The sequence below is a fragment of the Pteropus alecto genome, unplaced genomic scaffold (assembly GCF_000325575.1).
Source record: "Pteropus alecto unplaced genomic scaffold, ASM32557v1 scaffold461, whole genome shotgun sequence".
Taxonomy (NCBI): domain Eukaryota; kingdom Metazoa; phylum Chordata; class Mammalia; order Chiroptera; family Pteropodidae; genus Pteropus; species Pteropus alecto.
In genome coordinates this window covers 1,265,686-1,290,528 of record NW_006431079.1, presented here as the reverse complement: position 1 = coordinate 1,290,528, position 24,843 = coordinate 1,265,686, and the positions used below count along the sequence as shown (strand labels likewise).

The window sequence follows — 24,843 nt, the reverse complement described above, 5'->3', positions numbered from 1 at the left end:
GAAAACTAGATTGAGTATGTTTTCTTAAGAATTACCACACTTTGGATTTAAGAAAGGTAACCTAGAGGAAGCCAAAATACCGAGCTTTGAAGATATAGTAATAAGAATACCTCATTCTTATTCCTTCTAACAGTAAGGAACCGAAAATAATGTACTAATCCTATCTTTACAAAAGGGAACTAGGTAAAAGATGGCAAAATCAAAGTGCGTGAGAAGATAACCAGAGAATTATATGTCAGAATCCTCCAAAAAGCATAGAACAGTTGATGAAGAATGACTTGAAATAACCTAAAACCTTTACAACACTGGATCATTCTTACCTCTTTATGGTCTTCAACTACACTAAGAAGCGTGTCGATGGTATTTAGGATTCCCATTGCAGTAACTGCTTTGTCGTCACTTCCTTCTTCATCTGGCCCAGTCTGGATTACTTGATTAAATGTCATTGCCTATATTCAAGTGAATATAATTCAGGTTTGCCATTAAAGCAGCATAAACATATTTTGGTCTAAAATTTTTAATTTTTAAAATGTTCTCACTGGGACACCACAACCGATCAATGTTTCCTAACTGATTAATAATAATTAAGAACATGGACTCTATAATCAAATGGTACCACTGCCTCTTACTAGGGACCTTAAGTTATTTGACCTCTGTTTCCTGATATTTCATTTGGGAACTTCATAGAGATATTATGAGGATTAAATGAGGTAAGCATAGAAACTGTTTAATATTACGAATATTTTTATTAATATTACTGGATAACATTTGACAATGCCCCAAAATAGGTATATTAATCATGAAAGTTCAATCATTTTGAAACAAAGATGGAGTCGTAACCAATAATCACATTAATATATTATAAATGCAATATACATACATACTTAATAAATGCTACTATATTTATTCAAATGTCTTTGCCCATTGCAAAATCAGCTGCCTTTGCTTAAATCCACAGCAAATATCAAGAATGAGATTCCTGAAACCTTAATACTTAACAGGAATATAAACTTCATCAAATAAATCATTATATAGGAAAACGGAATGGATACTTGTTGTGCACATGTTCATACTTTTTATTACCCTTAAATAATGTATTTAATTCTCAGATGTTTGGGGCTACGTAAACAAAGGCCATCTATAAAATAACTATTTACACAAATTTCATTTTTTTAAATTTATAACTATTACGTCTACTTCATCTCTAAGTTGGTCCGAAGTATTTTGGGAACTATATGAACTAGGCAATCATAAAGCAATATGAGGTAGCAGTTAGAAATGTGCACCGTAAAGGCATACAGCTCTGATGTGAATCCCAGCCCCACTCATTGTAGGTATGGGTAAGTACTTAACTTTTATACCTCATATTTTTGAGGTATGGAATAGTCCACACAGGATTGTGTGAGAATTAAACAAATTAAATATATATCAAGGGCTTACAACAGTATCTGACCTACAGATTGTGTGAGAATTGAGGTATAAAACTACAGGAATAGTCACACAGGATTGTGTGAAAACTACAGGAATAGTCCACACAGGATTGTGTGAGAATTAAACAAATTAAATATATATCAAGGGCTTACAACAGTATCTGACCTACAGTAAGCTCTGTGAAAATACTTCCTCTAAGGTAACACATATATGATTGTTTCAAATAACATACCAAATGTTGTGTCATTTCTACTGCAATAGGAGTAACTTCTTCACTATATTCGCAGATCATTTTCTGAATTACATTGGTGAGATCATCATTTTCTGTTTCTCTTATAATATGAAGAAGAGCCTGCATTACAGGTCTGATAAATGGCGTGATATATTCTTTAGCTATAAGAGGTAAAGAGAGAAAAATGTTAGCCAAAAATAGATAAAACTCCTTAAAATCTGATACAACATACACCAAAGAGTAAAAAAGAGATACTTTCACATAAAAAGATAATGTTTCAGGTTTCTAGGATTACGTCTTGTACACTTATGTGTAAACACACTGCACTATTTGAGATATAAACCCATTACCTTTTTCTTGATTGCTGATCAACACTTGAAGTGCAATAGCAGCTTCCACTTTCACAGGCATTTCCCTATCATCAATGAGACATCTTCGTGTCAGCTCTAAGGCCGTTTGCAGATTCTGGTCACTTTTGAATTTCACTTCACAAAAATAGTGAAGAACCCAGCAAGCCTTTTTAAAAAATGCAGTGAGTTACTATAGATATCTTACATTAAATTCATCTAAGCTACAGTTATCTCTATTCCCTAAGTTCTGTGTATGGGAATTTGGAGGCTGGCCAGTGGTAAATTATGTCCAATGAGACAACACTAGACCAGTACTATGATCCCAACTTACTCTTTGGCTGCATGATGTTTGTGTGGATAGCAAGATCTGAATGCAAAACACAGACAGATACTGCTATCAGACACAGATGAAAACTATGCACACATTACAGCAGCCAATTAAAGATTTACACAAAACATAAGTCTAAAATGAAATATGGCTTTTAAAGTGAACATTAAATTTTCTACATTGAAGTTCACACAAGTAGTCATTCATTATAAGATGTAAATATATAAATTAACACAATTTTAAAACATACCCTTGCTCTCATGTAGCCTAGTTCACTGCTGAAGAGAGGGAACACATGATTCTGCAACATGTATTCCATCTGATCTTTGTAGATCTTTTTCTGTAAATATAAACAAAAATTATTTTTGAACGAATCCCAAATATAACCAACTCAAATAGACCAGTGTTAAAATGACTACTACTGTTAAAACACACATTTATTATGACTCTTTGAACCCCAAGATCCACATCCAATTGTTATTCTCAAACTCTACCATCAAAACCAACCAAATACATTTTTTATATCATGTTTAGAAACAATTATGCCAAATCTTAGCAGCAATGATCTAATGGAATGTGGTTAATTTTATTCCTTACCTTATAAAACTATTATAATGAAAAAACCTGTGGGAATGTCCAAATAAACATAACATAGATTGAAAAATATCCTGCCTGCTTTCAAAGTAATAATCTGGATAGCTAAGATACTTGTATTTTCTAAATGTTAACCTGCTTTTAAGAAAAGTTCCTTTAACTGTATATTAAATCAACATTAAAAACTTATAAACACTTACAAAACTGAAGAAGACTAATAAGACAAAAGAATTAAATGCAATGTGAAATCCTGGAATGGATGGATCATGGACCAGAAAGATGGACATTAGTGGAAAATCTTGAAAAATGTGAAAGGCATCTGTAGATTAGTGAATAGTATCATATCAATAACTTCCTGGTTTTGAGAATTACAGCATGGCTAAGATGCTAAAATTAGGGGAAGCTGGGTGAAAAGTAATGAAAACTATTTTTGCAATTTTTCTGTAAATCTAAAATTATTTAAAAGTAAAAAGTTAAAACAAAAAAATCTGAATGTACTAAGAACTGACTCATTTCCAGCCTTCTATACAGCAAATAATGACTGTCTTTAATTTATACTTTAGGAACTAAAAGAAGGATGGGTGGACAGGTATAGAAAAACTGAAGTGACACAAAATATGCACACAACTTAACAGGGACAAATTCAATACAGCATCATATGAAGCAAGGTTACTGGGAGTGGGATGTACTATGACTAAATATTTACTTACAATTAGAATAGTTTCCATTTATTAAAGTGAAAACAAATTTCAGATCTTATTTATGAAAAAGTTTGACATAATGTATATAATTAAGTTAAGGATTCTAAAGATATATCATCTAATCCAATCATTCATTCTTTACAAGTTTGTCACAAAAGCATGATATTTCTAGGCCATGAATGAATGCATTCATGTGTACAAATTTCCTTAAACATCAATTTTTTGAGAAAAAATACAATATTTTACAATCATCTTGCTATATGAAAACTCATGCAAAAGGAAATAACTTTAGCATAAGCAACAAAAGAAGAAGAGATAAACTGGGTATTATTTCAAAATCATATCAAAACTTATACTTCAAAGGACACCATCAAGAAAGTAAAGATATAAACCACATGACAGAAAATACTTGCAAATCATATATACAAAAAAGGTCTAGTATTTATAATATATAAAGAACTCTAACAATTCAACAATAAAGATAATAACCCAATTAAAAATAGACAAAGTATCTGAATAGACACTTCTCCCAAGAAGATATACAAGGCCAGTAAGTACATAAAGATTCACAGTATCATTAGTTATCAGGGAAATGTAAATCAAAAGCAGAGAAAAACCATCTGACACCAACTAGGATGGCCATAACAACAAAGACAGATAATAATAAGTGTTGGTGAAGACAAAGAAATTGGAACCTTCATATATTGCTGGTGAAAATACAAAACTGTACAGTTAGCCACTATGGAAAGCAGTCTGGCAATTTCTTAAAATATGACCAGCAATCTGACTCCCAAGTAGGTATTACTCGAGAGAAATAAAAACATATGTCCACACAAAAACATGTACACAAATGTTCATGACAGTCAAAAAGTGGGAACAATGCAAATGTCCATCAACTGATGGATAATAAAATTTGATATAGCAATACAATGGAATATTACTTGGCAATAAAAGGAATGAAATACTGAAACATGCCACAACATGAATGAACTTTGAAAATATTATGCTTAAGTAAAAAAAGCCACTAAAAAAACCACAGGTTATACCACTCCATTTATATCAAATGTCCAGAGTAGGCAACTCCATAGAGGAGATAAAAAACATATTAGGCATAGCCTAGGGCTAGGAGATCTCAGAAAAAAATGAAGTAACTGCTAATTGGGTTTCTTTATGGAATGATGAATATGTTTTGGCATTAGAGGTAATGGTTACACAACTCTGATATGTGAGAAAACACCACTGAACTGTACACTTAAAATGGGCCAATTATATGGTATGTGAATTTTAACTCAATAAAACTGTTATTAAACACACACATAAAAATACCTTCAGAAGTATTTCAGCTAAAGAACCAATCATATGCAGGGCTCCATCTTTTTTTCGAGGATCGGCATTTGGTTCGGTGAGAATCTGGTAGCAAAATCCCATAGTCTTTTGCAGTACCTAGATTAAAAGAGAAAAGTAATACTTTATTAAAAAACAATGACAAATGATTTACATAGCTAACCTTAAAAAAGTGTGTATCTAAACAAATTTTAAATATTAAAGCAAAAGTATTCTACACATTAATTAACCTACCTCTTTCCTCTTACTACAGGCTGTAAACAAAAGTGTCTGGGCAGCAGTGGTAGGAGAAATGAAATCTTCAAACACATCTAGAGAATATATTTGAAATTAATACAGAAAACAGTAATTTCAATTTCTTCAAAAAATATTTGCACATAATTTATAAATGAGGCTCTGTAAAAAAAAAAATGACCTTAATCTTTTACTAAATCTTCACACAAGGTGAAAATGAAAATGAACAGATTCCCATATAATTTTGCAAAAGCCTAGTTCCATGTCTTTTCTGTACAAATTAAATGCTAAACCACAGATTTCTCCTAATGATTATTTTCTTTCATACAAAACACTACTACTGTGAGAATTTTCACAATAGGGTTACAAAAGTATCAACTACTAAAAGTACATGAGATTTTGGTAGAAAGAAGGACTAATAATCAACGTTAGCCAAATTTAATTCCATGCAAAGACTCTGTGTAATTCCAGCTTCCAGCATGTGTCTTCTAAATTCCCACATATTTGATGACTGACACAGAATCCAAAAGTTAGACACTCAGTATTAAAGTGCAATCAAATTTCTAACAGTTTTGGCATGTGCCAGAAGCACATCTAATAATAACACTATTGTATTTGTGTCTCTTAAAAATTATCATTATCAAATGCCATAACTAATGAACAGCCCCCAGAAGTCTAAACAGATAAATTTACATTGAAACAATAAAGATTTTTCAGTACCAAAGGCAAGTACCTTGGTTTACTATACATAAACCTCCCCTTATTTTATTTCCAAAAAAGTGAAAATTCCTTACCAAATTTCATGCGTATATATTCATAAGGGTCTTCTTGCCAAAGTTCTTCATCAGCATCTGTATAGCACATCAATGGAAAAATAACATCTTGGATAATGCCCTGCAATTTAAAAGTTAAGAATGTAACAACCTTAAGTCGGTCTTCAAATTTAAACCTTCAAATTTCTGTTAAGTGGTAAAACAAAATCTTAGAATCAAATTTTTTTTTTCATTCTTAGATCAACTATCAATGAACATATTCTTCCCTCTGTGCAACAATTATGAAATAAAACGTGTACACAGGTAGCAATTAAGTATTCTAAGTAAATACAACATGAAATTTTAGTTCAAGTCCTATAATTCTAAATGAAGCAAATAAATTACTCATAGAAATAATACGTAAGCCAATTATCCTCAAAACCAATCTGGTAAAATAGCCCTTTGCTTACTCCAAATTACATGATTAAAATATTAACTAATCATAATCAAAAATAAAAACTACAAGGCAAGTTTTAAGAGTTTTAGATAAAAAGATAATCTGAATATTCACAATATGTTTGTTATATCTCATTTTTCTACTCTCAAAACGATGATCAGAACTACACTAAGCAACATAAATCAACAAAAAACGCATTTTTCAACCTTTATGGTCATTAATGTTATTTCCATTATAGTTTCTAGGAAAAAAAAAAAACATTTCAGATAGAAAATTATTACTTGTATATGAGGCTTCAGGTTCTTCCAGGTGAGGGCATGAGAAACTCCTTGATTAATATAATTTAATGTCTGTTGTAAAACTCGAGGAGCCATATATTGCTTCTCCTTGTACTGATATAACACCTTCAATAAAACCTTTGAGAAAAAATTTTGATCAAAAAACAAAATTTAAATAGAAAATTAACCATTTATAAACCAACAAAAATATCTGACACTTATCTTAATATGCAGGTCATTATCAATAACCATATACTTTTAAGAAGAAAGTAATTTTCAAAATTATATGGAGAAACACATTTATTTCAAGGCATTTAAATCAACAAATTGAAGTAATATTTCGTCGAAGGACTAGTTTCTGATTAAATAAAAAAGAAGGGACAATCATATGTTACTTATTGAACAAACCACAATATTCTGAGAATGCCCTATATTGTTAAAATCACCTTCTAGGAAAATCTTATCCACACCACTCACCTACATATTTAACATCTGGCAAGAGTTTTCATTCTACCTCGTATTTCCGAAAAGCAACTGTCAAAATATGGTCCACAGACATCTCAAAGGGTCTGTGAGGTCAAAACTATTTTCATAATAATGCTAAGTTGCTATCTGCCCTTTTTTACTGTGTTGACATTTGCACTGATGGTACAAAAGGGTGGTAAAACTTCTTGTCCTAATATGAATCAAGGGAGTAGCACTAAAATGTACTAGCAGTCACCATATTCTTTACAGCCACGTAATTACAGAACAAGTTTTCCTTAAGAATGTCCTTAATGAACCAGGAATATTATAAATATTATTAAATGGAAGTATATATATATATATAGCACTTCTGCTACATACTGAAGAACAATTGTTAGGAGAAAAGGTAAAATGGTAGCTTCTTCCATCAAACATTATCATATACTTGAAAGAAAAACTGATAGACAAATTATGGTTATTTAAACTTATGTATATTACATTTTTTTTCCTCGAAAATGAATAAAATGAGCCTGTCACTTCAAGGAAGATAACCAACAATATGTTACTGGTATTAAAATCTGAGCTTTCAGGGAAAAATTAGAAATCTCGAAATCTTAAACTCCTACTTAGATTCAATTAATAACTTTCTAATATTTAAAGATATTTCTCATGAAATCAGTGGTGATATTAACAAATGTGATTTTTAAATTGCAAAATGAAATGTATTAACATTAGGAAAATCTGCATTAACTCAACAAGTCAATATTCTCTAAATGACCAGTGAAAATGTTACAAAATATGTATGGGTAAAAGACCCATTCGACGTGCAATATAGACCAATGGGTATTACTGTAAAAGAATATGAACTGTTCAGTTAGTTTCAAACTCCACATTGCAATTAACTTTTAAGAACCTACCACTGTCAAATTTTGGTGTGAGATTAAAGAATTTCCGCAATTATGTGAAGTCTATTAAAACATTCTTTCCTTTTCCAATTTCTTATATGGAAGGCCAAATTTTCTTTATGTCCACCAAAACAAATTAAAACAGACTGGATACAGAGGTAGATGAGTATATAGCTAGCTGCCTTTTATTAAGCCAGACATACAAGACATTAGTAAAAATGTTTAACAATACCATTTTCTCTTGCTAAAAATTTTCATTTTGGAAAACTTATTTTTAACAAAAAACATATTTGTTAATATGTGATAACTTATTTTTAAATGAATTAGTACTGTCAGCAATTTTATTTTAATTTCTAATATGGTAAATATCACTAGGTATAACCCACACATATGCAAGCTCACAGGGGTTCTCGATAATTTGAAGTATAAGGAAGCCTGAAGCCAAAAATGTTTGAAAACAGCCACAGGGTTCGAAATGTTAAAGACTGCTACATACAATCTTTGGATGTCCAAGAAAGTTGAAATAGACAGAAATTAATAAAGTTATGTTTCTACTTAGAAAAACTATCTTAGACTTACTTGCTGGACACCAACAGCAAACGCCTTCAGAAATACTTCGGCAAATTCATTGTACTCCTTGGAAACATTGCCAGGGCTTCCATATCTAAAAGAACGTTAAAATGCCCATTGTTTCTTTATAATGCTTTATATTAGTACTTAATAAAACCAAAAGCATGAAAAAGTAAACTTAAACCATCATATATCAAGGAGCTTACCTTTCAAAAAGCCTTGCTAAAATATGTAAAGCCCACTTCTTACATTTCCACCATGGTAACTCAGGTCTATCATCTTCTTCAACTTGAAGTGTTTCCTTATTTAAAGAGACATTTATTTAATGATAGTAAGAGATGATACAATCTAAGAAAAACAGCATGAGATGAGAAGAGATTCACAAAAACATAAATGCTCCTCCAATGTTGGCCTTTCATTAATAAAAAGCTAGATTTGGAAAAGTACTGTTAGTTAAATATAAGAGGCACTTTCACTACTTTGACTACTTAGTTACAAAGGATATGCTTTTTAAAATTCTTATCAAAACTTAAAACCCAAACATTTCAGTCTAGACCCAAATATAAAGTTCAGGCCATGACATGTAGCTTAATCAAAACCAGTATAGTTCAAATCTAAAGGGCATGAGAAACTACAATTCAGAAATCTAGTTTCAGAAATATCAGTATGAATATGCAAAGATATATGTATGAGAATATTCATTTACAGAACTATTTGTAATAGTGAAAAACTGCCCAGAACATAACATTTTTTTTAAGAAGGAGATGTTTAATTATGGAACATCCATGAAAGACTACTACACAGCCATTAGAAAGATGGATCAATCATTCATTATATATTGACCTAAGACATCTATGATATATTTTTAAGTTACAATGATGAAGTGAGACTGTGAAGCAACTAAAAGTCCCATACATTGCTAGTGAGAACAACCATTTTGAAAATTATTTTGCAAGTTACTTATAAAGTCAAACATACACCTACACTATTACTCAATTCCATTCTTTGGTATTTAGTCAAGAAAGATGAAAATATGAGATCACAAAAAGACTTATCTAAGAAAATTCACAGCAGCTTTATCTAATACTAAACTCCTGAAACCACCAAGATGTCTATCAACTTGTGAATGGATAAACTGTAGTGTATCTGTACGATGGGATACTACTTGGCAATAAAAAGGAAGAAACTACCACAACATGAATACATCTGATAAATATTATTAAGATTAAGCAAAAGACAGTAAGTACAAAAACATTACTTTTGCATTATATTCTAGAAATGGCAAAACTAATCTATAGTGCTAGAAATGAGAATCATAATGGTAGAGATAACCAGAACCAGCCACAAAAAAACATTCTAGGTGATGTTTACATGGGTGCATATGATTGTCATAACTCACTGAACAATTTTCTTACAATATGTGCATGTTTATGATATAAATTATACCAAAAAAGGTACAAAATATCTAAGTGAAAACTTTTAAAGTTGTATTTTATTTTATATAGTTCTATTAAGTGTGTACAGAAAAATATACATTTAAACTAGTTTCCTATGGAGTGGGAGAAACATCATTTATTTCTTCTGTACTGATTTTATACATAAAAATTTGAGTAATAAACTACAAAATAGGAGATTACTTTTACTTCTGACACTAATAAAATTATGTTGGATAAATTTAAAAAACGCTTTTGTGTCTGTTTAAAATAAATTCAGGACTGTTATTTTTGAGGATTTAGTAAGGTATATAAAAGTACTAAAAACATCAGGTATTCAGGATTATAAATTCCCCTACCTCTCTAGAAAACTATATTATACAGAAAAAATGTTTTTTAAATTGTGATTAAATGTTAAAAAACAATATAGTTGGATAATTCTGTATGTACTAAAAACCACTGAATTGGATCCTTTGAAAATGTCAATTTTATGGTATGTGAGTTACATCTCTTTTAAAAAAAAAACAAATATCATAAATATTAAGTTTGATCAACTTATAAGCTCTTCCCCTGTTCATGGGTGTCTGACAAATTACTAGGCTACAAATCTAGCTATGGACTCTTTTTAGATATAATTTCTAATTTATATATAACATAAAGTGTAGGGTATACAACATGATGATTTATGTATATATGTATATAATGATAAAGTAATTACTATAGTAAGTTAAGGAAGGTGGTCAAAAAGGTTCAAATTTCCAGTTATAAGATAAATAAGTTCTGGAGATATAATGTATAGCATGGTGACTACAGTTAATAATATTATTTGTTCATATCACAGAAAATATTTATAACTATGTGAGGTGATACATATTATGAGCTCTTAAAACTAAGAAACAGAAACATTAGGATGAAATATATAACTACTTAAACAATACATGAAATAACTCTTCAAGAATTTTTACTTAGTATATGCATACACATAAACAAATAAAATGTTTATCTAAAAAAATTTGTGTTATGATTATGTAAGTTTATAAAAATATTATAGAAAATAGTTAAAATTCTCAAAAGATAAATAAATATTTATGTTTAGCAATATAAGAGAACACAAAAGAACTTACATTAGGTACATCCCTGTTCACAACAGTCTTTAAAATTTCGATCCATTCTGTCAGGTTCTGTTGGTTTATCAGCTCCAGTGGTAGTGTATACTAAATTAAAATCAAGAGTCACTTTTTTAAGTCCTTACAAAAGAAAATCCCACTTCCTTTTACTCTTCATAAATCCTACTAAAGGTATTTCATTCAATCCACATTTTCTTTTTTTTTTTTAGTAGATAAGCAAATTTCTTACTTGGCTGATTTGGTTAGTGAATTGTGGGAATAACAGTAGGCATCCTCGTTCCCAAATTACTGAGAATACATCTTATTTTCACCATAAGGTGATATTTATTGTGGATTTCTAGTGAATATTTTTTTATCAACTTAAAAAAATTATATTCCAATATTCTTAAAATTTTTTTTAAAGCAAGAATGGTTATTAAATTTTAACAAATACTTTATCTGGCATCTTCAAAAATGGGTACAGGTCTCTCTCTTCATGAGTTAATCACAAAAATTAATTTCTTACTGTTGACCCATTCTTGCATTCTTGGAATAAATCCTATCTCTTAATAGGCTTATAAAATCAATATCTTATTTAGGATTTTGGGACACTTATTTCCATAAGAAAGAAGGGGCTGTATTTTTATATCAGGGCACGCTAGTCTCAAAAAGTTTGTTGCAGAAATAAGTATTTTGTCCCATGCCCTAAAACAATTTATTTAAAAACTTATTTTTAATCTAAAAGTTGGGATCTCATCAGTTGGAAGGGTGCGGGGGAATAAAAACAGTACACATATTGTCTATCCAAATCACTTTAAAAAGAATTACATAAGAAGGAACCAACAGAATGGTGTCAAAATGCCCTTAGGAAGACTGGGAAATATTAGATTGTCTTTAAAGATCTAGCAAAGACATGCGAAATCCAACCAAATAATTACAATCTCAGTGGAGGAAAAGTCACAGCTCTATTTAAATGAGATTTAAAAAGTAAGTAATGGCTTGAATGGAAGCAAAGGTCCTAGTAGATGAGATGAATCCTTCTATAACTATACGGTACAAAAAGAATCAAATTTTAATCCTGATCAAAAACTGTATTTCATTAAGTAATTACATTCCACTGAGGACAGAGATATGGCCATTTCCTTAGTGGATATTTCTTGTCCCAGAAAGATTTAGAACAATATACAAAAATTATGAAGCCCATTACTGTATGCTAGTCAAGCCCACAGTATTTTTGTGTAAGCTTAGGAATAGGGTTTTGTAATTATCTGGACAATCTACATATATGTGGCATACCAGAGCACTTGTTAGATGTCAACTGTAATCAAGTAACTAATTTTCAGACTTGTGAATTCTCAAGGTACAGGAAAAATTTACTAATTTTGTAAATAGTGTTAGATAGTTTAAAAGAACTTAAGATTGACTATGTATAATTCAAGATTAGTCGTTTGCATATTTGGAGAAGCATGCTTTGTTAGACTTCAAACGTACTTATAATTTTGGCTATTTATATTTGGTAGCAAATCATCTACTTAATCTAGATACACAAACTTTTTATAAGTAAAAACTGCTTTATAAAAATTACCTGAACAAGAGCATAGAAAATCTTGAAAATTTGTTTCTGGATGAGAACAGACTGATCAGACTGATCAGAAAGAAGTTGAATAAAACGGTCCTTTAGCACTGGCAGGAAATGCTGCATTGCTGCTACCAATGGACTCCGTTCCTCTGGTTTCTTGTACCTTTGGGTAGGAATACAAACTAATTCTGTAAGAATTTATTTTTATTTTATAACTCTTTATATACGAGATATAAACTACTTGTTTGTTCACACAATTATAATGAAATAGAAGAAAAATTCACTAATATGCAACCAAACACAAGCAAAAACAACTTGAGAAAAGTCTCAAATAATATCTAAAATTTACTAAGCATTTCTCATGAGGTCATAATCTTCAAGGCTCCATTAGTATCCTCACTTCTACGGTTGAGGAAACTGAAGCACAGAGAATTTAAATATCTTTTCCAGTATATGCATCTCGGTATAACCTTCAGCAGATGAGATCCAAGGTTTGCCCTCTTAGCAACTTCACTATGCTGTTTCTAATTCTGAATACTGATAGAACTGAGGAGCTACAATGATTTGGCTTTTGAACATTAGCAACTGATGTATATAAAATCAATTGTTTTATCATCCTTAAGCAATTTACATATGAAGAGCATTAAGGCAGAGTGGCATCTATAAAGCAGAAAATATTCCATTTCTAAAAGCATTAAAACCAGAAGTTCATTTATAACCCATGTTATACAAAATCGTACCTCACAGGCTATTTATGATCTTCATTTATCCTATCTGGATTGACTATTCACATATTTTTATAGCAGATATAATAATAATGTTTGACTATTGAGTGCTGGTACAGATTTCAATAGGAACACTACATAATGTTATGTAAATCTTATTATCTTTCTAAAATCCTTAATTCTAAACCACATTTTGCTCTAAGATTAAAAAACTGCTGACCTGAGACATTCTCACATATAGATTAACATTTTAAATATATTGTTAAAAGGTCTGTTGGCTTATTTCAAAAAGTAAATTAAATAATAGAATTTATAGCTTAGAACTATGGGAAACTTCAGCTTCCTTTATTTTTAGAATACATTATTTAAACTGCTTTACAATGGTTTCCCCTTACCAGAATCCAGTTTTATCTACTGGTAGACTTTTTGAAGAGGAAAATATGTTTAAGAATTGCATATCTGAGCACATTTTAAAGACATTCTTAGAACAAAAGTAAATTGCCAAGAATAAAAAACACCGAGAAATACACTAATAATGACTAAGACTGCTAAAACATTTAACTGACAGATAATTTAAGTATTTTAATGTGCTGAGAAAATATATCTAGCATATATTTTAAAAGGTTATCAGTACATGAGTCAACAAAAGAATAACAATTTAGAAGTCAGTTACACTGACTATAATAACTGACAATATTCTCTTCTAAAAAATATAAGAACTATATTATGCACCTCTCTGCATTTATCCAACCCAGGTGTGATCACTCACATTAAGAGGGTTTGAATTCCATGTTAGACATTCTTCTCTACCTCCCTATCTACATCGAGTAGTGGACTATATTAGTTGTTAATCTAAGCTAACAGGTATGAAAGTAATTTATGGTAAGAAACAAATTACTATTCTATAAGACCTAAAGTTCCTAAATCTGTAAAAATCTGACACTAATAAAAGCCCACTACCACAAGACTACAGTGTGTCAAGCCGGTGAGCTATATTGATAGGAATCCTTAAATACTAGCTCATCACTTGCCTATTAAAAAAAATTCAATGGTTCATCTGTATCTAAAAAAAAACTTCAATGTTTGGTTCATCTGTATCACATCCATGGCATTCAAAATCTTCTTTAACATGGTCCCAATTTACAAGTCCAAAATTAACCCCAACCTCTCAAACAGAAATTATCTATAGCATTTAGTAGTCTCCTCACTACTCACTAAAGACAGTGTCTCATTTCCACCGCTGTACCTTTCTTTTTTGTTCACACTACTTCACATGGTGTGACATGCCTTCCTCTTCAAATGCTCCTTCTGTGCTCCTTCAACTGACAAGTATTTCCTGAGGATCTATGCTCCTGAAGGCCACAACTTCCAATTTCTCCATGAATTTTCTTAGAACTGCTTCAGTCCACACAGATCCCTTGTGAACACCTTGTGCTCCACAATCGAACACTGGCTGAAAATGAACTGGAATTCCAATACTGTAGCAGCCTCCTGTGTCTCCCATTTAAAAATTCCCTGTCACATTCTCTCCTGCTAAGATTATAGGACAGGAGAGACTTGAACCTCCTCAATGACAATGACAGCTTATTGTTATTCTCTCTCATTTTAGTCACTCACTTACCAGAACTACAACAACTGGCACTCTGACAGAGGTTGGAGCAACAGCTGGAACATTCCTTAGCAGGAAGATGGGTAGCTGGTGGGAACACAAGAAAACACCAGTACCAATGCTGTAAATGGTATATTTCTCTCCTGCTCAGAACAAAAGCAGCAGTTCATCAGCTACTTTGAGTTGGGACCCAAAAAGGGTATTGGAGGCTAACTACAAGCCCCAGAATTAGAGGGCTCACAATGGCATCTGTGTAGCTGTTAGGACTAGAAATAAAGCCACCACCACGGTTTAAGTGTTCCTCATGACTTCCTCATAATTTTCTAATATCAAAACTTTCATTTCCCTACCAATTTCATTATTTTCACCACAGACTTAAGAGAAAATCCCCTCAACATTTGGCTTACTACTTCCAGTGCTATATATCTCAACTATCAAAGTTAGATTTTTTTTTCTTATCCCTAAACCTAGATCTAAAATGATCCCTTGGTCTAAAATAATCTTTCTTACTGATACCAATTACTTACATTAATTATAATTTGCTCAAATATGCAAACACTAAAACAGGTGACTGTGAATACTTCAAAATACAATGTTTAAAAATGGTTATATGAAATTCCAACATAATCTCTTTGAGGTAAATTCTTGAAACTTATCAAGAACCCAAATTAAGATAAAAATTCACAGAAAGCCAGAATAAAGAGCTCTAATGCTCAATGTATTCTGATCCTCTTCACATTTAAAAAAAAAAAAAAAAAGCTTATATTTAGGCATTCTATCAGCACATAAGGAGAAGCCCATACTGAAGGAGTTAGAGATAACCCAATTTTTGAACAGGGAAACATAATGAGTAAGAAAAAAGAGCACAAGTAGTTTATCAGTTGAATTAACAGAAGAGGTTATGGAATTACAATAACAATGACATTTCAAAAAGAAAACATTGAATTAAAATCAATATAACTCATTAATTTTAATATTTATACCAAATGTAATTTTAGATGTTCAAAAAAATTAGCTTAAATTTTCCAAACTTTCCCCACTTCTCAAAACTCTATGGGAATTGAGAGAGACACTTACTCATAATTTTTCACAAGCTGATAGAGGCAAAGAAGAATCCCTAGCCAACAAGCACTGTTATCAGACTGAAGATAAAAGCCAATTTTGTCCACAATGGCAGTCCAGCGGCTTGGATAATCATGTTTGATGATATGATGAATGCATGTAGTAAGTTGTACCCTGAAAGTCAAAGATAAACAATAAGGAGGAAGAAATGCTACCTAGATAAAATTTTACCAACTCATACAAAGAAAATGGCTGTTTAGACAAAAATAAATGAGTCACTGAGCAAAAACTATCTGTTCCTATTTCAAATAACAAGACTATACAATATAAATTATGACAGCATTCTATAGTTTTATCTCCTTTCATTTGATCAGTGTTTCACAAGTTTTACATGAAGTTTAAAAGTATTTGACTTTATAAATGTAAAAATCAATTGCAATAAGAAAATAAAACAAAAAATGTCTCCTGTAACAGCATTTGTTACGTTTTCTGCTATAAAAATGATAGGTTTTTATGTTTTAAAAAGACTCCCAATGTCCACCCTCAAACCCCGAAAATGGATAAGTTTAAAAAATATATATAATATACATATACCTGATGAGCTCAGGAGAGTGAATAATGGCCTCTACAATATTTTCTCGAATACAATGCCGATCTTCTTCTGGAATAGTATAAGGGGATATATCCCTTGGTGCTGTTTCCCGATCTGGCCAATATTGTGTTATCATATTTTTCAAATAGATAACACCTAAAATACAGGTTAATTTGACAAAAAGAAAAAGAGTGTTTATTATGAAAACACTGTAAATATCCTTTATAAGTGTCCACACCTCAATTTATTTCTTTCAGATCAACCACTGTTAGTAAAGCTATCCTTTTAAAAACAAAATAATGCATTCTATTATTTTAAAAGCTGATAGTCAAATGCAAATTTAATACTCAGTGAACAGTAATAAACTCTTTATTAAACACAGAGCCTAAGAGAATTTCGCAAATAAACGCACTACAAATTAACAGTTAAGATTTTTTACATCATTTATTCATAATACTTTTTATCCTTTTTTTTGTAGAAAAGCTATCTAGATTGATTTTACTAAATGAGTTTTCTAAATGAAGGCTCTAAAGACAAAACCACACACACCAATAGAGCTTCTACAATTAATAACATTGCTATAGACTGAATGTTTGTTGCCCCAAAAATTCATATTGAAATCCCAAACCCCTGACATAATGCTATTAGGGCCTTTGCCGGTCATGAGGGCTGATATCATGAATGGGATTAATGCCCTTAAAAGAGACCCCAGAGAGCACCCACCATGTGAGGTTCTAACAACCAGAAAATGGGTCATCATCAGACACCAAATCTGAGAGTGCCTTGATCTTGGACTTCTCAGCCTTCAGAACTGTGAGAAATAAATTTATGTTGTTTATAAGCCATCCAGTCTATGTTATAGCAGCCCAACTAAGACACAAAGGTTATTTCTATTGTAGAAAAACTACGGTATATAGATTCTTAGTCTATAAAGCTTAGTGTTTCAGTCACACAACTTCAAATTCATGTTATGAGAATTTGCTGTGTTCAAAAATTACTGATTACTACCTTCTGTCAGCTATCATACTGCTGGTCTTATATATCGCTAGTCAACTTGAACTAAACTATATTGCTAACAATGCTTTTTATCCAGCCCTTTCGCCATGAATGAGGAAGGGATGAACATGGAGAGAGAAAGGGAATCCTCAATCACAATTGTACAGGATAAATACGAAAGGAAATTATTCAAGATTAGTTAATTCCTATATTCTACAAAACACTGGCTCTTCTCTGATTAGTAATTAACTCTTACCTAGAGTCCTGCCAACTATTTAAATAAGGATAACTGATATAACTATGATTGTATATTCTACTTTGTTTTATCTTGGGAATTAAAATACCCCATCTTAAAATATACACATCAAAATAGCCTTCAACAAAAGTTTTAAGATAAACTATATCTACTGTAAACAACAATAACTCAGTATATAGGACACATTTCAGATTAATACTACTTCTAGAATTTTGATTCTTTAGCTCCAAAACAATACAAAAATCAAAATTAAGACATGATACAGCCTCTGAGTATTTCTTTCTGTTGTGATGCAAAAAGGAATGGGGTATTTATCTGTAAAATTTGATTCAGTATTTTAAAAGTTGTTTGGTATAACATAGAACATAAATAAGTGAGAAATGCACTGCAAGAATCCTGTGATTCAGTCTACTCCATCCAGAATGTTTGAACTCTACTACAACGACAGCATGAACACAACTTTCAAATCTAGCAGATGAAACCACATGTCATACACTACAGAGTATCATTCAATTATTACAAGGATGTAATTTTTAAAGTAATGATTATATTTTTTAAATGTTTGACCAATTCCATAGTGTGGCTGCTTCTGGATTTGCACATACTAACAACTTTTTAGCACTATTTAATTTAACTTTATAGATACTCTGGACCTCCAGAAAGATGAACAAGTTGAGTCCTAGAGCAAATTAAAGCTCAAAATATTGCTGGAGGCAAATGTTAAAACTAAAGCCATTCTACTTTGGGTACATCATGAGAAGGCAGGGTTCTTTGGAAAAGACAATGATGCTGGGAAAAACAGAAGGCAACAGGAAAAGAAGACCAAATTTGAGATGGAATGACTCCATAAAAGGAGCCACAGACACGATTCTACAGGAGGTGAGTAGGGCTGTTGAGGACAGGATATTGTGGACATCACTTATTCACAGGGTGGCCAAGAGACAGGGCCACATAACACACACAATACACATAATCAATGCTCTAAACAAGTTTAAGGTCCCTCCTAAATGCTAAACACTTTCAATATCTTAGTAAAAATTTGAGATTTTAAAGTATCTAAAAAATAACCTAAGGAAAAATGTCAGTTTCATTAGTAAAAAATGACAACTAAAACAATCAAAGCAATCCTTTTCTATCAGAAATTTAAAAAAAGATTTACTGCTGACCAGGGTCTAGTGAAATTACTATATTTTACAGGCACAAAGTCTTCCATTATTGTGCTACTTATATATACCAAGTTTTTAAAAAATCATTAATTACTACACTACATTTGTTCACTTATTTACTGTGTACCTTCCATGTGTCAGGCAATACTTTAGGCACTGGGAATAAAATTGTTAATAAAAATGACCTGAGATTAAATTCCAACAGGAAATAGTTTACTACATATGGCATATTATGGTAAATTATACACCTGCAAATATGGCAAAAAATTAATACATCTGCAAATAAATTAAGTAATAAGACATAAAAATGTGAATTCCATTATTTTGCAGACCAACAGATGATATCAAGTAGTTTGCCACATTGTCAGACTTTGATAGTGAGGTAATTGTTTAATATCTTATGGAAACCTGAACAGTATTTGTTAAATTGTTGAAATAAACAGTAAAAGCAAAAAGCTGTAAAGAACAATTGTATAAACAAAGAGGCTTGTATCTCAGAAGCATCCATCAGGGAGAGAAACAAGGAATACACAGAATCTTTTAATAAACTCCATCAATTTCTCTTTCCGGCTTCTCTTTTAATTCAAGGAAATATCACATTCCTTTAAACTCTGCCACCAACTAACAAGGGACTCACTGTTTGTAGTAAATACATGAGGGCAAACCGATTTTCAGGGAAGAAAATTGTTGAAAGGCCCAAACATCCCAAGATACTTCCGTTATTCCATTATGGACCTTTTAAACAACACATTTACATGCACTCAAGAAAATAATTCAAGAAACTTGCCTGCTTGTCTCACAGGTAAATCCAGTTGTTCCGACATAGTAATCTGAAGCAGTGTCGAAACAAAATTCAGAGACTTGTGTGCCTACAAGCAAAAACATATATTTTAAATTTCAGCAAACAAATATTCTCAGTACTCTATTTCACTGCTTGGCTGGCACAAAGGCTCTCCGTACATTGGTCCCAGCCTTATTTCCCATCACTCACCTACAATGAACTCAAAAAATTTAACATTCTAACTCCTAAAATATTTTGGATGTTTGCATTTGCCTGCATTCCACTGTACTTCCCATTTATCCCAATTAGCATTCTTAACCTATACTGGTGACAGCAACACAAAAACAATATGCTCTGATACCTATTTTTCCCAATGCAGTAATAATTTCTCCAGAGAGATATTCTATTAAGTGGCTAGAAACAAATTAAATCACTAAAAATTAAAAGCATAGGTTGGGGTGGTTTCCAAGTTGCTATGTTTTTATTTCTTAATATGTTATAAAAATTCATTTGTGAAAATCAATTGTACCCATTATGACCATTTTTCTGTATCCATGGTAATTTCAAAAGAATTGAAAATCAATAACTGAACATTCAATAAAAGGATACAAACAATACGATGATTTAATAAATACTTTTATACGCATATGCAATGCAACGCATACAGGAAAGACTGAAATACATCGAAAATGCCAATATATAGTTATCTCTGGGGTGGTGGGATTATAGAGGAGCTATAATTTATACATTTTGTTTTCCAAATTTTATACTATGAACCCGGGTCACTTTCATTAACAGTATAAAAAAGTCTCTTAATGATCCCTAAATCTGTCATATTTGCTTCTGATATTTTTAAGAGAATTCATCATTCAAGTTAAATCCCTTCTTGTATGTTTTCTCAGTCTCAGTCCCTCTCTTCCAATTTTATCACCACCTAATGTCATTTCCTTCTTCCAGCCCATGTTTTTAGTATTTTTTGCATATGTTCACATGTAAAAAAGTGATTTTTATTTTAGTTTCCTCATAGACTTTTGTTCCCATTCTTTAAACTTTCTTCAAAACAACAAAAATTCCTCTTTGGATATAAAAAATTTCTTTCACATTAAAACAAAGTGATACTTCATTGTCATTTCAAAAATTATTTGTTGGTATTCTTGGTGCAAGACACTATGCCAGAATCTGAGAACACAGAGCTGGACAAGACAAATGAGGCTTCATAACCTTGCAGAAATTTAAGAGTTTAGTGAATGAAAACAAGATAAACAGATAACTGCAATAAAGTGTATTGAAGAAGTATAGCACGCAATGGAAGAATCCAAAGGAGACTTTCCTAAGTCAATGAAGTAATACTTAAATTTAAGACCTGAATAGGAATAGTTTAGGTGTGTGAAGGGAAGGTAGTTGCCCTTCCCGGTACTCTAAACAAATCTGAACATAATTAACCACTACCAGTTTCTTGAAACACCCTTCTATCTATGCAATATACACACCACTTTTCCTGGTCCTTTTTCAGGCTCCTTTGCTGGTTTCTCATACTATAAATGCTAGAACCTGGTGCCAGGACTCAGTCATAGCCTGTCTTTCCCACTCCCCAGCTGATTTCATCTAATCCTTGTCTTTAAACATTGTCTATATCAAATAAGTTATTTCCAGTTCAGATCACTTTAACAGACCTATTTAACTCTATTATCTCCCAAGCTTCTCAGACTTGTGTTCAAAACATCTTTTCCCTAAAAGCCACCACTCTATTTCCTTGCACTATATCTCTCACAACCTTTGTCATCACTATCCTCAGTTATTCATATCTGAAACCTGTCTGAATGTCATCTTTAACACTTCCCTCTTCTTTATCCCAACTAAATATATCAGGCTCTGTCGATTCTATACCCAAAATGCTTATATAATTAACATATCCACTTTCTCCATTAACACCAACCTAGTCCCTGTGACTGTCATCTATCTTAAGGTAACTATTTGCCCCCAATCATTCTCCATTTAACAGCCAATGAACTTTAAAATTGTAAATCAATCTCGTTAAAACAAACCTTTTAACAAGTTTGTACTCTATTTCCTAGTCTACAAAGTCTTGCATTATCTTGCCCTGCCAATTTCTTCAGCCTCACTTAAACTCTCACTCTCCACTGCCCCGCCTTACCAGCCTTCTTTAAGGTTCTTTCAGCAACATCACTGCATTTCAGCCTTTGTACATGCTGTGACTTTCTACCTACCAGATCAAAAACCCTCTTTCCAATAGCCCATCAGAGTTAATTGGTTCACAGCTTCTTTCTTTGAGTTTCAGCTTAAACATTTCCTTAGAGAAGCCTCTCCTGACTGATCATTCAAGCTAACGTAGGGCTCACTATTAATCTCATTTTCCCCCACCATAATACTTATTACATATTTGTAATTATATTTATAGATTGGCTTTATGTCTACCTCTCCTATTAGACTTTAAGCTCCAGTTAGAGTAAGGACTGTACTGTTTGTATACCCAGTGCATATGATGTTTAGCATTTAAGATACTCACCAAATTTATTAAGTGAATAACGGGATGAATCAATAAAAAAAATGCCTTGGTAGCAGTTGTGATCGCCCGAGAGTGAAAACAGTATTTATATTTAAGAGGTAGCTAGATGAGCCCACAAAGGACACTACTATTCATACTACCACTACGGCACTCTTATGGACATTTATATTACAGAATATATAGAGATAACTCCTGCAACAAATTATGAACTGGAATGGACGGCCAGAATCAGATAGTCCTGGTTATAAATATAGGTGATGCTACTTCCTACATTTTTAACTCTTGAGCAAGCTGATTCAGCAAAACTAAGTCTCAATGACAAAATTACTATAACAAAATATACTTCACAGGATGACTATACGAAATTAAATATGGAGAACATTTTAGCATATATCAAGACATAATAAATTTTATATTGTTTATATGCCCATACACAGTGGAATATTATCTTTCTCAGCAAGTATATACTAAAGCCAATAGGGCATAAACCGAATATCGTCAAATTAATCTTTAGTTCCTTAAATCATCCATAAAATACAGCATGTGGTTTTGTGTATACAGCACTCTCTTGAGGTAGCAATACCGCAGTTTTTCCTTTTGAGTTGGAAAAAAAATGCTTTCTATGATTGGAACCTGAAATGAAGTTATTGGTTTATTTTAGGAGTCATGTTAGAACAACAAAACCCACCACAACCACCACTGTTTATGTTGGCTGAACACAGAGCTAGCTACATGTGAGTTAAAAGTGAGCATACCCACTCGCTGTACCTTCCTACAGCACAATAGTTACTCCATAAATGTTACATTAACAAAGGACCTTTAGTGATTTCTAATTTAAGGTTTAAATATAAAAAATAAAACTGCAAGAATACTTGAAGGAAACCAAGGTATGTATTTTTACCATCTTGGTAGGGAAAACTAACCATGACACTAAAAGCTGAAAGCCATAAAATAGTTTTAGTATCAAGCAGATAAAAAGTAAACCAATGTTTAAAAAAAAAAAAGGAAAATATCTTCAACATCTGAGGAACAGTTAATCACTCCAAAACAAAAATTAGCGAACATGTACAAGCAAATTACAAAAGAATTAGTACAAGTGACAAGACAGTCCTATCTCAAAACAATATATGCAATACACCAAAGTGCTGGTGAGGATGTGAAAAAAACAGAACTCATACAATGCTGATAGATGCATAAATTGGTACAACTATACTGGAAAACTAACATGCCCCCAACTTACAACTTGGCAATTTCACTCTTATATAATCAAGAGAAAAAAGTGCTTATGTCCATAATACCTGTCCGCTGACAAGTGAATGCATAAACAAACTGTGGTAAAATACAATAACCACCACATAACTTAAAATAAAACCAACCTATGAAATCAAGCAATAACACATCTCTAAAATATTTTGAGAAAGCAGCCAGATTAACTGGGTACATACCATGTGATTCTATGTACATGAAGTTCAAGGAAAGGCAAATCTAATCTATAGTTGACAGAAATCAGAATAATGGTAACCTGGGGGAGGAAAAGTATTGATTGGGAAGAGTCTCAAGGGAAAGTTGTAGGCCAATGAAAATGTTATATGTATCTTTATCTGGATGGGTAAAAATTGACTAGGCTGTATATTTTTGAGCTTGGTATTATAGGTTAAGTTATCCCTCAATTTAAAAAAAATAAACAGGACTACTTTTGCCTGAACATTTAAAGCAACAGTATTCATAATAGCCCAAAGTGGAAACAACCCACATGTTTATCAATTGATGAGTGGATAAGCAAAATGTGGCATATCCATATATACGATGGAATATTATTCAGTAATATAAAGAACGAAATACTGATACATGCTACATGTATGAACCTTAAAACCACTGTGCTATATGAAAGAAGCCAGTCACAAAAGACTACATAGTGTATGATTTCATTTATATGAAATGTCCAGAATAGCAAATCTATATAGACAGAAAGTAGCCTAGGACTAGGAGTGTGGAGGAAAATGGGGAATGACTGCTAATGGGTACGGGGTTTCTTTTTGAGGTGAGGAAAATGTTCTAAAGTTTTGTGGTGATGACTGCATAACTCAGAATATACTAAAATGCACTGAACTGGATACTTTGTATAGTATCTGAGTTCAATAATTATTTTAAAAAACTAATGAAACTGAATTACGAAAATAATTAATTACTATTATTTTAAGTCACTTTGACTTCAAAAACACACAAGCATACATGGTAAAGTGCAACTGATGAAAAAAAGTGTAACTTTCAGACAACTGAGCCAGACTAAGTTTAAGAAAGAACAGATATTCCTGTTAGCAGGAAGAGCACAAGCAAACTCAACCTGGGACATCTACCTGCCCCATATAA

General features: G+C 31.8%; 1 protein-coding gene and 1 non-coding gene across 3 annotated transcripts in view; both read right to left on the bottom strand.

Annotated features, from left to right (window-relative positions):
• IPO7 (importin 7) overlaps nucleotides 1–24,843 on the bottom strand; it is a 40,723-nt gene that overhangs the window by 10,979 nt on the left and 4,901 nt on the right. Inside the window, exons 2-16 of one of the 2 annotated variants that reach the window (XM_006905626.3) lie at nucleotides 19,953–20,034; nucleotides 16,750–16,903; nucleotides 16,171–16,329; nucleotides 12,766–12,922; nucleotides 11,199–11,288; nucleotides 8,848–8,942; nucleotides 8,651–8,735; nucleotides 6,705–6,839; nucleotides 6,009–6,108; nucleotides 5,215–5,291; nucleotides 4,963–5,079; nucleotides 2,592–2,681; nucleotides 2,014–2,179; nucleotides 1,664–1,824; nucleotides 321–449 (exon numbers count right to left, since the gene is read on the bottom strand). In XM_006905626.3, coding sequence (XP_006905688.1) covers nucleotides 321–449; nucleotides 1,664–1,824; nucleotides 2,014–2,179; nucleotides 2,592–2,681; nucleotides 4,963–5,079; nucleotides 5,215–5,291; nucleotides 6,009–6,108; nucleotides 6,705–6,839; nucleotides 8,651–8,735; nucleotides 8,848–8,942; nucleotides 11,199–11,288; nucleotides 12,766–12,922; nucleotides 16,171–16,329; nucleotides 16,750–16,903; nucleotides 19,953–20,034 — 1,797 coding nt within the window. Of the gene's footprint in view, nucleotides 1–320; nucleotides 450–1,663; nucleotides 1,825–2,013; nucleotides 2,180–2,591; nucleotides 2,682–4,962; nucleotides 5,080–5,214; nucleotides 5,292–6,008; nucleotides 6,109–6,704; nucleotides 6,840–8,650; nucleotides 8,736–8,847; nucleotides 8,943–11,198; nucleotides 11,289–12,765; nucleotides 12,923–15,105; nucleotides 15,155–16,170; nucleotides 16,330–16,749; nucleotides 16,904–19,952; nucleotides 20,035–24,843 lie in introns of those variants that run through there. The other variant, XM_025038872.1, reaches the window with a different exon arrangement.
• On the bottom strand, nucleotides 2,261–2,445 carry LOC112469560. The gene has a single exon (XR_003042677.1). It is a non-coding gene; the product is annotated as a small nucleolar RNA SNORA23 (small nucleolar RNA).